The 15,346-nt window shown below is 43.7% G+C and overlaps 1 protein-coding gene across 1 annotated transcript in view; it reads left to right on the top strand.

Annotated features, from left to right (window-relative positions):
* The window catches only part of LOC118777499 (PDZ and LIM domain protein 5-like), an 83,585-nt gene extending 69,619 nt beyond the window's left edge, over positions 1-13,966 (top strand). Inside the window, exons 8-13 of the mRNA XM_036528493.1 lie at positions 3,381-3,538; positions 7,668-7,878; positions 9,020-9,200; positions 11,143-11,263; positions 11,459-11,574; positions 11,764-13,966. Of these exons, the coding sequence (XP_036384386.1) occupies positions 3,381-3,538; positions 7,668-7,878; positions 9,020-9,200; positions 11,143-11,263; positions 11,459-11,574; positions 11,764-11,853 (877 nt within the window). The 3' untranslated portion in view covers positions 11,854-13,966. The remainder of the gene's footprint in view (positions 1-3,380; positions 3,539-7,667; positions 7,879-9,019; positions 9,201-11,142; positions 11,264-11,458; positions 11,575-11,763) is intronic.
* Positions 13,967-15,346: the final 1,380 nt, after the last annotated feature.

The raw sequence follows: 15,346 nt of genomic DNA, 5'->3' as shown, positions 1-15,346 counted from the left end.
CCGCCAAAACAGCGCGGACCCACTGAGGCATGGACTCTACAAGACCCCTGAAGGTGTCCTGTGCGATCTGGCACCAAAACATTAGCAGCAGATCCTTCATGTCCTGTAGGTTGCGAGGTGGAGCCTTCATGGATCGGGCTTGTCGGTCCAGCACATCCCACAGTTGCTCAATAGGATTGAGATCTGGAGAATGCCATCAGTGAATACCATTGCCATGAAGGGGTGTACCTGCTCTGCAACGATGTTTAGGTAGGTGGCATGTGTCAAATTGACATCCACATGAATGGCCGGACCCAGGGTTTCCCAGCAGAACATTGCCCAGCGCATCATACGCGCTCCACCAGCTTGTCATCTTCCCACAGTGCATCCTGGTGCTATCAGTACACGTACACGGCCATCCACATGATCTAAAAGAAAACGGGACTCATTGGACTAGGCAACCTCCTTCCACTGCTCCAAGGTCCAGTTCCGACGCTCGCGTGCCCATTGTATGCACTTTCGACGGTGGAGAGGGGTCATCATGGACACTGTGACCGGTCTGAGGCTACACAGCCCCATACGCAGCAGGGTGCAATGCACTGTGTGTTGTGACACATTCCTCCCATAACCATCATTAAACTGTGACTTGTGCCACAGTAGACCTTTTGTCGGTTCGGACTAGCCTTCGTTTCCTGCGCATTGATGAGCGCCTAACACCCTGTCACCGGCTTGTGGTTTGTCCCTCCTCAGACCTCCACTGTCGATAGGTCCTCGCCACTGCTGACCGGGAGCACCCCACAAGCCTTGCCATTTCAGAGATGCTCTGAGCCAGTCTTCTGGCCATAACAATTTGGCCCTTGTCAAAGTTGCTCAGGTCTTTACTTCTGCCCATTTCTCCTGCATCCAACATGTTGACGACGAGAACTGATTGTTCGCTTACCATCTAATCTACCCAGACCTTGACATGTGCCCTTGTTTGGAGATGATCAACGTTATTCGGTTCACCTGTGAGTAGTCATAATGTTTTAGCTCATCTGTGTATAGTTGTATATAGTGTGAAATGCCCCAGCCAACCCAGTGCTAACAAAGAGGAGTGACTGACAGAAGCACTTGATGCACAGAGAGCCTGGAGAAGGTGTTGTCTGCTCTTGTTGTATTTTTGAGAATGACTTGGGGCTCAAAGAAGGCTGTAGGTCTTTGAGCTTGTATAGGCTGTAAGAGGCCACCATCTGCACTATACTCAGGTGTCGTGTAGTAACATAGTCCTGTCATACAAAAATAGTATATTGAGCATCAGGCCCAAGTCTGAATGAAGACTGGATCCCTCAACTGCACAATAGGATGAGAGTAGGCATCTGAAAGGCTCTCCCCTTCACTAATGTTTTACTCGGAAGTCAGAGTTAATTGTCCTGTGAGGCCTAATTGAATATTTCCTTTGGATCAGGCCAGCAGACTGGAGTCTTCCATTTCCCACCCTTACTGTGACAGTACCAGTTCACATAATTATCATTTTCCCTTACTGATGAGCCATCTGGGACTCTGAAACTGAAACAGGAAGATCCTTCCAGACATGGTCTTCCTCAGAGGCAGGCTCTAATTCAATCCTCCTGCTGTATTTCAGCTGATTGATGGAATATATTATCAAGCTGCCTGCTGATTGGTTACAATGAAAGTAAGGCTGGGTTCTGTCTATTACAAACACACCTGCCAAGTTATTCGCCTTCATCCCTATTGGCGCTTGAATGCTCTGGTTCACCAAAGTCACGGTGCATGTTTAGTGAGGTTTCTGTCCTGTGTGTTGACAGACTAATATCTCTGATATAGGCCACTGAGTAAACGTATCCAGTTGCATGGAGAAGCCCACTTTGTGGCTCATTTACACAGTTCCTCACATACCCAAAGTCTTCTATATTTTGAAATATTCATTTTTCTTTGCCTTTCGTTCACTTTTCATTTCACTCACTGTCTTTCTCCTGGCTCCACTCTCTTACCCTGTCAACTATGTGTGTGTGTGTGTGTATATGTGTATGTGTGTGTATGTGTGTGTGTGTGTGTGTGTGTGTGTGTGTGCGCAAGTGTGTGCATGCGGGTGTGTGTGTGTGTGCTTGCATGTGTGTGCGTGTGTTTGTGTGTGTGTGCACGCGTGTATATGTGCGTGCATGCATGCATGTGTGTGTGCATGTGTGTGTGTGTGTGTGTGTGTTTGTGTGTGTATGTGTGTGTATGTGTGTGTGTGTGTATGTGTGTGTGTATGTGAGCGTGTGTGTGTGTCTCTGTGTGTGTGTGTTGGAATTTGGGTAGGGAAAGACATAAGAGGGAGGTTCAGTGAAGGGGAGAGGGATATAGAGTGGTGGGAAATGGGTGGGAGTCAAGTCTCTGAATGGGGTGTAATCACACCCTAACAGCTGGGGGCAGCCCTCTTGGTCAGGAGCCAGGAGCACAAATGCTGAGTCTTGGACTAAACTCACTCTGTTGCCACAGTCACCGTTGCCATAACAAAGTGACCCCAGGGGCTCTTCACACAATCTGGGGGAGACTGACTTGGGGCAGTTGGCACAGCTTGGTATCATGGCTAGCACTGAATGAAGACCGTGACCTGTCTGAGAATTTCAGATGCTGAAAGCTATGCCTGGTTTTATTCACTGACTTGTTTCATCAAACCTTAATATTTGACTTCACATTCTGTGTGTGGTGAATTGGTGTCTGAAGCTTGATTGTGTGATGACTATGGGATATAGCCCCAAATCCCTCCCTCCATGCTGTTGGCTCTCACCACCACTAGCCCCCTTACCCCCACTTGATATTCCACTGTGTTTTATTTTTTGTGTGAATATGGTCGTTCAAACAAAAATAAAAGACCACTTTTAGCAAAGCACAGTTGACTTCCTGTTTAGCTGTCTTTTTCTTATCTTCTTTTCTCACCTTTGTTTCTTTCTCTTTCAGTATCTCAGTATCTCTGGGTCGACTACTTTCTTGGATTTGGAGTTCTTATGAATGTTTTGGGAAGACAAAGATGTCACTGATGTAGAAGGAATGCCTTTTGGAATCACAGTCCCGGTGTAGTTGAAACATTGGTGGAGGGTACATAATTGCACAAATCATTCTGAGGAAAGCACAGGAACTCTGCCACTCAGCAGTACCAGAGCAGTCCCAGATTCCCCTGGTCTCACTGTGTTATTTTGTCTGTGTCAGTTGAGGGTGATGCACAATATCCAGGTCATCCTTTGTCATGTGTCTTTATTTTGAAGGGAACTTTCCTTTGATATTTCTCTACTGCCTGTACCCGTCCGTCCCTAGCTGTTCTGAGTCACTGTGTCTCATGTCTCCTGGCAGTGTGTCACTGTGTTGTGAATTTTTTTAGTTTTACTGTGTCTAAAAAGTTGTCTCTTTTTCCTTCACAGTGAGGTGGAGGAGGTTCAGCCCAAAGCTCATGTTACGTCCGCTGTGAAGACCATGACCAAAGCCCCTGCCGGTGCCCCCCGAAATGGCAGCGCCGCCCCGTTCAAGCCCCCCTCTGCTCCGGGACAGTCTGCAGCCAAGCAGACAGGCTATCCAGCAGGTACCAGTGTGTTCTGTTTGAAGCCAGAAAGGAACAAACCTCTACCTACCTGTATCTACCTACCTACCTACCTATCTAAGCTACCTGTAATCTGGAAGCTGCATTTTGGTATGGTTGGCACAAGTTGAGCAACAGGTCTTTGCTGAAGCAAGAAACAGAGCTTCTTTGTAGTGTCGCTTCAGTAAAGCATGTCTGAGTCTGAGGTACCGCAAGTGTAACACTGGCAGCTCTTTCTCTGTGGATTGTGGGACTACGCAGAACATGTCTATGTAGAGTAACATGGTGAGGAACACAGGGCACTTGTGCTTTACACTTTTCTCCAGGTTCTGCAGCTCCACCCCTCCCTCTCAGTTTCCCTTTTTTCCCTTAAGCTGTCCCTTGGCCCAGGAAGGCAGGAGATAGGCAGGACGGACAAGACCGCCTACTGCCCAGACACAGCACTGTTATTCTCGCTGTGTTCATCTATACATGGAGCCACTTACAGAAGGAATACCCTTCTGCTCCCACTGATGCAGTTTTTGTTTAAAATATTAAATATGTGGTCAAGAGCAGAATAACATGTTTGCAGGCTGGCATTTGAAGAGGTGGGTTGTATTCCAAAAGCAACTGAACCACAAAACTATTTCCACAGCAGATTCAAAGAGAATATTTTATGTAAATGGTCTAATTTCCCAACAATTCATGTAGGAAATGTTTTATACAGATTTTTGGGGTGCACTGCCTTATATTCCCTGTAGGTGGCACATCATGCCATGTTTTTTGATCCCCAGTCTTGAGCACATGGTCTTGTGATGGCAAAGACAGACTGCATCTCCATTACTGATGGATTAGTTTGCGGGAACTCAGATAGATGAGCTGTTTGGCCAGCATGTCATCTACTGACCATATACTTCTTGACTTTAATGTGGATTTATTAGAAGTGTTTATGGACATGATTCACAAGTGCATGGGTTGGAGTGCAGTATGTAACAAAGTAAGCTTCAATGACATTTGGCAGGCAAATGAAATGCCTTTTTACCCTTAGGTTTCCTCTCTCTTTTTCTGTCTTGATCCCAAGACACATACTGTACACACACAAGGACACACACACACACACACACATACACGCGCGCACACACACACGCACAGATATACACACACTCCCATATATAGTTCCTCTCCATTGGGAGCACATTTAGGGCCCCCTTGCTTTCACTGTGCTGGGCAGGTGTAGTTCCAGGCTTGCAAAGTAAATATTTATTTAAGGGACTCAGAGGTCCTATAAGTGAGTTTTGTGGGGTGCATACTGTGCCCTTACCCCACAGGGGGTGTCGTATTGTTGGCACAGTCCATTTGTGTGCATGTGTGTTTGTATGTGTGTGGGTTGGAGTAGAGGGAGTGGGTGTTTATCTAGCAGGGCAAGTGGAGGTCCCTTGTTTTCCCAGCATGCATCTCTGGAGAACTGTTAAGAGAAAGCTGCTGACAGGGGTGAATTGGGGAGGTTACAGGGGCTCACAGCTGCCCAGCGGCCTGCTTGAGCAAAGAAAGGGCTGCTTCACCTTGCTGGGTCCATGTGCCTCATTAGTTGGGAGGGAACAAGGAGGGAGCTAGCCCCAGAGAGGTCTATGCCACAGCATTATGCTCTGATACAGAGACCAGAGACCAAACTCCAAACCTACAGGAGCTCCTGGTGGAAGCTAAACCAGAGGTCAGGGTCAAGGATCACTTCTTCAGTTTGGAGCTTGCATGTCAAGGATGCTCAAGAGGAACTGGCTAATCTTTCAAATTCCTGCTTATCAGGTTGAACCTTTCCTGGCACAGGGTAGTCAGGGCAGAGAGTATAGCCTTCAGCTTAAACCACAGGCTAGAAAAATGGACTGGGGCAGCAGTCCTAAATATAAACAGGCGAGCAAGCACAGCACTGCAGCAGATTTCTCTGAAACCTGGAATACTCTCAAAGCAGGATTCTAACCAGTGGCTTATCTTCATTACCACACATAATGGGGTTGGGGCCTGTTGCATGTTTTTTTTTTTATCTTAATGTGAAAACATTTAGAAGGACCTTCACTGCACAAATGTGGCCCCAGTCAGGAAGTGTTACAGTCAACATGTTTCTGTTCCATCAATTCCATCTCACACCTCTTCTGGCTGAAGTACCAACACAGGGAGAAATGAAGAGAAGAAATAATGTGTTGCCAGTTACTGTGTGGAGTTTCTGTAGAGATATATCATTGCTCTCCTTCTCCTTTTTACTACATTTTAAGGTACTGCAATTATGCTACCTTCCTGTCCCTTTGTCTTTATCTCCTTCCATACTTTGTCTAAGGTGCCAGAGATTAAAGTTTTGCTTTCTGAGTTGTACTCTGTGGAAACCATTTTCATGACATTTATTTTCAGTGAAAATATCATTTGAAGTATTGGAATCCACAATGTGTGTTGTCAAATGGAGGACTACAGAATGTAAGAGGGTTATAGAATAATTACAACACACTGTGTTGGCTCGCCAGAATTTTGCACTATAAAAAATGTTATAGCTGTTAGCAGCATGTCTGAGCTATTTTCTGTAAACAGCTATTAAGCTGTATACAATAAATAAACTACTCACAACAAACCAAAACCATTACTTGCTTGCAACCTAGTCAGCTGTGTTTTTTGCTTTGTAGTTAGTTAGCGATTGCATTGCATATTTAGCTGGCAAACTTACAATAGAATTCTAGCTAGCTAGCTAGGCATCATATAACAATCACATATTGTTTTAGCTGACAAGCTAGGTGTTGAAAGCTCCAGTTTTTCTTACAGTTTTTAGGCAAGAAGAGAGAGGTCTGACCTTCTGCCATGTCTTTTAGCATTCAATCAATAACGTTAGAAAGCGTCTTACTGGTAGCTATTCCATCAATGGGGAATGCACATTCAGACAGTATGGTTGCCAAGTTAACTGGATAATTGTCCAGGTGGTATGGATTTGCTGTGATACACTTTTGGGCCCCTCCTCATTGTCTCACTCCCACCCATCAAAATTCCAGTAGAAACTGACTTCCATTGTTTTGGTCCAGCCATTCGATCAGATTACCCGTTGACTCTGGCCATTTGCACAAATCCATTGATTTTTCACTTTATCTGGATATTACATGGATGACATAGAAGATTGACAAATGACATATTGACATATAGGCATGATACTGAGGTTAGTGGATCTGGCCATGCAACAGATGAGCTTCTGTCAAGGTAAATTTAGCAATAAAGATTATGATTGGTCCCCAGGTCATATCTTCAATTATTCAGTCATCAAGAATGCTTCTTGTTCTTAAACTGTTCGCTATCTACACTATTCACTTTCTTTCTGGGTGGAGAAAGATCATGACAGCAAAAAAGCAGAGGTAGCCAAGTCAAACAGAACTTTTTAGACAGGAAAGGTTTGTGTTTTTTGTTTATTGTCACTGCACCATTTAGCATTAAACTAATATATTGAAACAGCTTGCTCAAGGTCTCAGTATCTCCGGCCTTCTCCTCCTTTCCCCTCCTGTCTTGGATAGTGTTATCCTCACAGCTGCTCCTCTCACTTCCCTGCCAGGGCCCAGCCATGTTTGTTCAGCTCCTTTGCCCTCTGTGAAGAGGAAATTAGCAGGGCACTTGCACTCTGACCTCCCTCAGCTCAACTGCTCTTTGATTTCACTTTGCCTCCCAAAGAATCTTTGTGCCCTCATTTGAGGGCTGTGACCTCTGACCCCTGCTGTCCATCTCCAGCCATGTTGAGAAGGAGAGGATTGTGCCATTGCCCTCTAGTGTCCCCATTGCAGCTCACAGAAGAGTGCCAGTATTTTGCCAGGTGTTCCCTCTGGCTTCAGGAATGTTTCCCCGCTGGAGAAAGCCGATCCTTTGTTTTGAGGTTTTGTGCTGTTGATCTGCCGGACACAGCTGTCCCGTCCGCCCGGCAACGCGGCACAGAGGTCATTGGGAGTCAGAGGTGGACTGGGTCACCTTACCCAGAGTGCATTCCAGACCCTGATCAACTCTGCATCTGGACACATGCCTTTCAGATGACTTCTGTGGCCTTGTATCGTTCATTAAATAGGAAGAATCTCACACGTGATGTTTTTTACTGATCGGTTGTTTTTGTGTGAATTCAAACCCTTTGATCTTGCCTTCCCAGGAGGCTCTGGCTTGTCCAAAGGAGGTCCTCAAAAGGGTGCTGTTGCTCCCTCTTTCGGTCGGGTGAGCAACAGTGCCCCACAGCGTCCTGGTTCGGAACGCCCTGCGCCCCAACTGCACCCAATGGACCAGGACTCTCTGGTGCAGCGTGCCGAGCACATCCCAGCTGGAACACGAACCCCCATGTGTGGCCATTGCCACAAGGTTATCAGGTGAAAGGGGATGCTTGGGGTCTTATTTACTGTATGTTTCTTAATTGCCTAATTTTCTTACTACTGTGCTACTGTACTGATACTACTGTATCTACTTAAAAAAATTACCTCTGCCCTTTACTCACTTCAGTGTTGTTGGGACCTTAAACTCAGTGGCTGTTCCCAATTCCTCCAGTAATGCTAATCACTCTTTACTGGATGGACACCCACAGTCTAGTGGTATAAAATCTTTTTAAACTGGTTTAACATGAGGCCATGATTGCATACAAAGTAAGGCTATGTTTCTGGATAGAATGTCTGGATATCCAGGCTTACTGAAACCCAGTTCCACATTAAAGTATAGCTTTTAAAGTATTCCAACATAAATAGCCATTTTATTTTTTCAGGTGTTTCATTTACCCAGAATGCTCCATCTGACAGGGCCCTGCTTGCATGTGCTGTGATGATGCAAGACTTAATCTTTCACAGGGAGAGTTAGGGCTGATTAATTCAATGTGGCAGGCTGCCGGAGCAGAGAACCCACCGGTGTGATCATGGCGTAATTACAGTTTGCGTGCGTGTTATTGGGCGTTAGCTGTGAGGTTAGGTATCACCCCCACTGTGAGTCAGGATTCAGTGCTGGTATAAATTACACTCTGCCTAGAGGATAGACTGCCATTGTCTGCATTAAATATTCCTCTGTTCTTTTCCTACTTTGGTCAATTGTCCTGTTTGAAACCCCACAGCCATGTAGCTGCTGTGTTTTGGGGTGGAGGATGGGCCTGGACAATCACAATGACTCCAAGTGAATTCAGTTTCTACAGTTGTGAATACTGGAGGTTTTTCCATAGCCTGTGCAAGGGGTCAAACATCATGAAAAATACATACACATGCATGCACACATGCACCAACATACACACACACATACCCTCCCACACACACATTTTTGGTTGCTGATATAGATCTCAAAAGATGAGCATATTCTGCGGGCTTTGTATAAAGTCGTGACAAAAAAAATGACAGCACTCCAAAATGCTACCTTAAGGTGAATCACACCCTTTAAAAAGTTTATCAAGGTGCTACAAAATCTAAGCATTTGCTCCATTTGTTCCAGCGATTGTCTTTACACTTGTTTAATGTGGCCACTCGTTTGCCTCTGCAGGGGCCCCTTCCTGGTGGCCATGGGGAAGTCGTGGCACCCGGAGGAGTTTAACTGCGCACACTGCCACACTTCCCTGGCAGATGTGGGGTTTGTGGAGGAGCGCGGCTCGGTGTACTGTGAACACTGCTACGAGGAGTTCTTCGCTCCTCTGTGTGGCCACTGCCAGCACAAGATCCTGGGGGTGAGTGATAAAACTCTGTCACTTTGTGTTATGAAGGGTCACTTGACCTAAAGCACAGTGTGATGGCAGCATCCTTCTCTGCTGTCACACTATGAGTATAGTTTTAATCTGAACTTTTTGAGGAGGGAGGATTCACATAAGTGCTACATTACACTGTAGCTAGTAAATTACATTTTTTCAACATTTAGGGGGACATGTCACCCCTGTCTCCCCCAAACCCACTCCTGTGCTCTCATGGACAGGGGTTGAGTATGGGTTTTGTTAGCTGCTTGGATTTACTCACATGTGAGGTTTGACAGAGAGATAGAACACTTGCAGCAATGTACCAGAAATGTTCGTCTGTAATGGTGTCTATATTTAATACCCATTGTCCATCCTCTACACTTCCTCTCATATCCCTCCTCCCTGCTCACTCACCCATTCCCCTTTATTTCTCTCTTCTAATCTACCCATCCTCTCTTCTCCATGCCCTCATTCTCTCTCCTAGAGGTACATGCCTGTAATCTTGGTCATGTGGTCAAGAAAAGAGGGTGTCAGAATTACCAACAGCCCTCCTGCTGTGGCCAATGGTAGCCCACTTCCTATAGTTACTGTGTGGCCTCTGTAGGGTTGGATAGGTTACTGAGGGGGAGAGAAGAAGGAACAGAGAGTTTTTGGTTCATATTGTGTTCATCTGTAGACCCTGTCACTGCCTTAGAGGATGCTCAGAATCAGAATTTAAGTAGCTCTCCATTTGTGCTCAGAATATGAATATATTGACCCTTAGAAAACCAGAGGTATTTGAATTCCTGTTTTCTCCCAGAGAGGTGAATTGAAAAACAACAGGGCTGGTGGAGTTATAAAAAAGATAAACCTGTGGAGCCCAATGGTGCAATTCTACCTTCCCCAATTCCGATGTGTTACTGTTAAATTATAAAGTTTTCTTAGAAAAAAAGTAATTAATAGAACGTTTGCTGATCTAATATGAATTATTTCTCATGTTAGTGAATGATTTATAAAAAGTACAGAAATATTTGTAATTCAACACCACACTAATATTTATCTTGGATACAAAATGTAGCATCACAGTAGCCTGCCTCCATGAAACAGTTTTCTGTATTTTCGTTGGAATTTGTGTTCACTGAAATCATATATCTGTGAGCTTCAGACTACATGTTTTTGCTGAATCCTGTACAGTGTCAGGTTTTTCAGGCCACAAGGACTAATAAGAAATAACTCTACAATGAACTGCATCCTATCAGAGAATCAGTAAGACCGAGAGGGACAGCTCCAGAATCCTCCTGAAAATGGACAGACTCAGATGATGATTTTGAGCTGTAACAAGAGCACATTTATTTCATACATCTGGACCAACAATGGAAGGGTGATAGGGACAGGACATAGCTTGCTTGTTTGTTAGAAATAACCTGTTAATTTTTTGTTGAGTTATGCTTAGTTCCATAGTTAATAACCCTCTTATACAGCAGCACCACTGACTAATGGGTGAAACAGTATGGCTTAGGTGTGGTATGATGACACATACTCTGACTCCCTCATTTCAGAATTTGTGTGGTTTATCAGCCACTCAGCTGATTCCACAGTAGCCCACAGTACAGTAGTCTGGGCCCCTTAGGAAATGACATACTCTCTGTGGAAAACTTGGAATGTTAAATGAAGCAGAAAGTATTTTAGAAAAAATATAAAAATATAAATGAAATATTGGAGAAGTAGTGTGGACTTTTAGTGGGAGTCCCAAGGTTCTGGGATCTTTCCAGACCAAACTCAAAACAATGATAGATTCTGTCTGGATTATAGGTAAATGATGAGCTAATTTGACTGGAAGAGCCTATTCTTGCCATATTGTATGATATTATATTCAGTAATGTGATGTGTCAGATAGATTGTGTTGTAGGTGGTCACCTTGAGCAGTTTTGTATGGCTCATGTTCTTCTTGACCTCACAGGAAGTGATCAATGCGCTGAAACAGACTTGGCATGTGAACTGCTTCCTGTGTGCTTCCTGCAAGCAGCCCATCCGGAACAATACCTTCCACCTGGAGGACGGTCAGCCCTACTGTGAGAGAGGTGAGGGAAGTCAGGATGCCAGTCACCGAATGTGTGCCGCACCCTCACTGAACACATTAACACTGAGCCTGTAGAAAACCAAACACCTAAAATGGGACACCCTGAATATGCAGTACAAAAATGACGAATGAAAAGAGTATTTTAAATTATGTCACTGAAGTTTTTGAGTTTGATTTCTTATCTTCTTTTTCACAGACTATTATAATCTATTTGGCACAAATTGTCATGGATGTGACTTCCCCATTGAAGCGGGGGACAAGTTTCTTGAGGCTTTGGGATATACCTGGCATGACACCTGCTTTGTGTGTGCGGTATGTAAATATAGGTTTTAATGAATGTGTGTGACTCTGGAAGTGTGTGTGTGTGTGCGTGCCTATGATGACAGATATAAGCTCACTCTCAGGAGACCATCAATGTTGCAGTTACAAATTTGCCTGTGTCTGTTTCAGGTGTAACTCTGATCTGTGTCTACATCTGACCTGTGTCTCTGTCTGTCTCAGGTTTGCAACACCAGTCTGCAAGGTCAGGCATTTTTCTCCAAAAAGGACAAACCCCTGTGCAAGAAACATGCACACACTGTCAAAATCTGACGCTTCCAAGAAAGAGGAGAGGAAGATGGGGTTGAAAAGAAGAGAACAGTCCCTACTCTGTCAGCTGTTAACAATTGCGTAAAAGATTGATATCTGATCTTCCAGAGTTTAGTAAGCGGACATATGTGGTTATGGGGTTTTGCTTTTATCTTTCCTGCTCTTTGCCTATTCTGGTGTACAATGTTGTGGGTTACTGTGCAAATAAGGGAATGATGCAGTTGGTTCCTTGATAGATTTGCTCTTGAAGAAGAAAGTTTTGTGTAGAGACCTAGTGGAAAATTCCATTTGCTTCTCAAATTCATGTTTCACCCTCAGAGTGCATATTGTGGGAACAATAAGGTCCTAAAAGCTAAATCCATGAAGCAGTTATTACACAGTAATAAAATCTCTCTCTGAAGTGGATTAGGAGTGACCTGCCAGTTTGATTTCCCATGTGCTTCAGGATAGGAGAGATTGGTCCCATATTACGCCTGCGGGATATTGTTGTGTTTTTGAGAAAACCACCAAAATAATGGTCAAATGGATGCATCCCAATTTGTTTGAACTCCCATTTTAAAAAGGTTTTTCAGCACTATGGGAACCTGATAGAGGGGGCGAGAGGAGTGGTGAGTTCAAGGAAAGGACTCTGTTGGGTTAAACCATGTTTTCATGAATGATGTTACAGATTTGTGGGAAGTGGGAAACCCAAATCACAATATGGAAGCCTTTTAAGATTAAATAATAATACTGTTACTGGTTGCCTTAATTGATTTAGAGTCATTTTTAGATTTCAGACACTTTTCATCTGGAGCATGATGCAAATCAGGGATTGTTGCAAAATCCACAGCAATGATGGAATGATGTTTTTAGGGACCACAAACCAAGTGTTTTTTTATATATACGATTTTTGAAAAATATTTTGTTTTAAACCAAACCATTTCAAATGAATCTGTAGTTTTGGTTGTCAAAAACTACAATGAAAGGAATGCATTGAAAGGAAGCAAAGCGTCAGAAGTTATCTGCTGAGAGGTCCATGAGAGTGATGGAATGATGCTCCAGACCTAAGTTTGATCACAGACTATAAATGTAGAAGATATAATTGTACCATAGGGATCATAGGAATCAAACGTGTTCTAGGGCAGCATGTGCCATTTTTTATCACTTCAGTCTAGTTTCCTGTTTCTCGCTTGCTGATATTCACTGCAGCTGGGCCTTTAAACAGAGATGTATTTATCCTGTCATATTTATTGAGGCTTAAGGGGCATATTTGGGGTTCTGGTTTGGGGTTAGCTGGTATGGTTTGCTGCACTGATACAAGAGAGTACTGTTTTCATCAGCTGTTAACTGTTTATTGTTTTATTTGTTGATGTTTTGTTTCGCAGGGGAGTTTCCCTATTAGTTGCAAATCAAAACATCACATAGCTTTTAGCATGTTTGCTTTTGCTGCTACTGACTGGTACATGGGACCTTTATTACTGAAGGTTACTGTGCTGTCCCCTATCAAAAGAGAACATATAAAAACAATTTGTCCTTGTTCAAATAAGTTGTTTTTTTTCTGTTTAATACAACATGTTTTTGTCCAGTATAGCATGAAAGTTACACTGGAGTATTTATAAGAAAGGTAATATTTATAGGAAAATGCATTTCTTTAAGAAGAAAATAAACCAACCCACTGTAGGGTACAGTGGGGACTTGGCAATTCAGAATAATTACATATGAATTTTATTCACTATTACTGAGGAAAAGCGTGCACATTTTGCAGAACAGAGGTTGTTCTAACAAAAAGGAATATGTTTGTGTTATGTTTCCAGTGCCTGCTCTTTCAGTTTAGTAACTAGTTTTGATATGGAGATATGTGTGTCTGTGTGCCTGCATTAGCCCAGGTACATCTGTCAGTATTTTTCTCTGTCATTAAGCAGAGTGTTTTTTTCCCCAAACAGATCCTGGGCATTGGTGTTTTGTTTCACTTTTCAGCATAACAGCCCTGGGTTCTGAATTTTCTCACAATCCACGCACGAGCGCACATGTTGTGACTTATAGTGAAGTGATTTTCATGAAAATGACATTTATGGACAAGTGATCTTTTCTGCTTTTTTCATATAAATGTTGCTGGAGGGATTGGTTCTGTGCACAAGCAGCTAATAAACTGGTTTAGTATGACATAGTGGTATGGTGTTTTGCATGTGTTTATGTTTTTTTATCTCTGTTTTTTTGTTTTCTCCTTTGTGACTTGAAAGTGTTTCTCTTCTTCTGTGTCTCCATATGTCTCCTCTGTTTCCTTGCAAATGTGTGTTTCTTCATCTTTTATTGTGTCTCGGTGTCTCTGAGGGTTGTTCTCGAGATCAAAAATTGAAAGCCCACACCAAATTGTAAGAGCACAAGTTTAACACCCTGGCAGCAGCAGGCATCAACTGGACACTCACTCCAGTCAGAGTGGCCTCTGTTCCTTTATTTGGAGAAGGAATGGAAAATCCCGCTTCTGTTGGGATCGCTGCAGACAGAGCAGGTGAATAACAGGTGCTGACAATGAGTGATGCTCTGGGGGTCCCAGTGTGTGGCTTCAGCAAGAACTGAGCAGAAACACAGAATGGCACCATACTCTTCCTTGCAATATTGATTCAGGTGCTTTGGTTGGTGTAGTGAAAGCCAAAGTGTGCAGCCCTCAAAATTATTACTCCAAAAGACCGTGAGCCACTGAAGTGCAGAATACTGTGTGTTTCCCAGTGGTGTTTTCCGGAGGTGCTGATGAGAGAAGTTCAGAGCTATTTCAATACTTCACTCAGAAACGTTCATACATGTTGCTTGTTTTGCTTATACATCACACACCTGGTAAGATAATTCCAGGCAGGTGCTGGGTTTTGTCTCAACAACCACGCACCTGGGACTGATTGACAGAAACTAAGGAAGCACTGCATTGGAAGCACTACATCTCCCATTTCCAGGGAGATTAAGCTTTTCTGTGGGGAATGAACTTAATATTACCCCTTCCTTTAGAGATGCAAATGGTTACTGTCAGTTTGCACATTTATGACACCGTATAATTACACAGTCCACATTGCAGAATTATGTTGTGGTCAAAGCACATTATCCAAGAAAATGGTTGTATGGCCTGGTTGTGTGCGTGGGGGTTAAATGATCATTATCTCACGGAAGTACGTACACGTACTTTTTCGGTGGTGAAAAACTGCGGGAAACAGAAGGAGGTATGTAAAAGAATAATAGTAATACTAAAAATATCAGTAGGCCAGAAAAAAGGCTCTCTGCGCAGGTACCGAAGTCTCTGAATGACTGCACTTCTCCAAGACGTCACTGGTTGGAGCTCCGGAGAAGAAGGAGCTATGGACAATTGAGACTGAGGAGTTGAACAGGAGGCAAGGAGGTTGTTGACTTGAAAAAGTCAAACGCAAGACTCGAACAACTGCTGTATCAGCCCATTGCCGTTTTTAAAAGTATACTAAAGGGAGAAGAGATCAGATTCGGGAATCAGGAATTCTCACCCACGACAGGGGAAAGG

The sequence above is a fragment of the Megalops cyprinoides genome, chromosome 5 (genome assembly GCF_013368585.1).
Source record: "Megalops cyprinoides isolate fMegCyp1 chromosome 5, fMegCyp1.pri, whole genome shotgun sequence".
Classification (NCBI taxonomy): Eukaryota; Metazoa; Chordata; class Actinopteri; order Elopiformes; family Megalopidae; genus Megalops; species Megalops cyprinoides.
The sequence above is the reverse complement of the archived record's forward strand: the minus strand, read 5'-3'. Positions and strand labels throughout refer to the sequence as shown.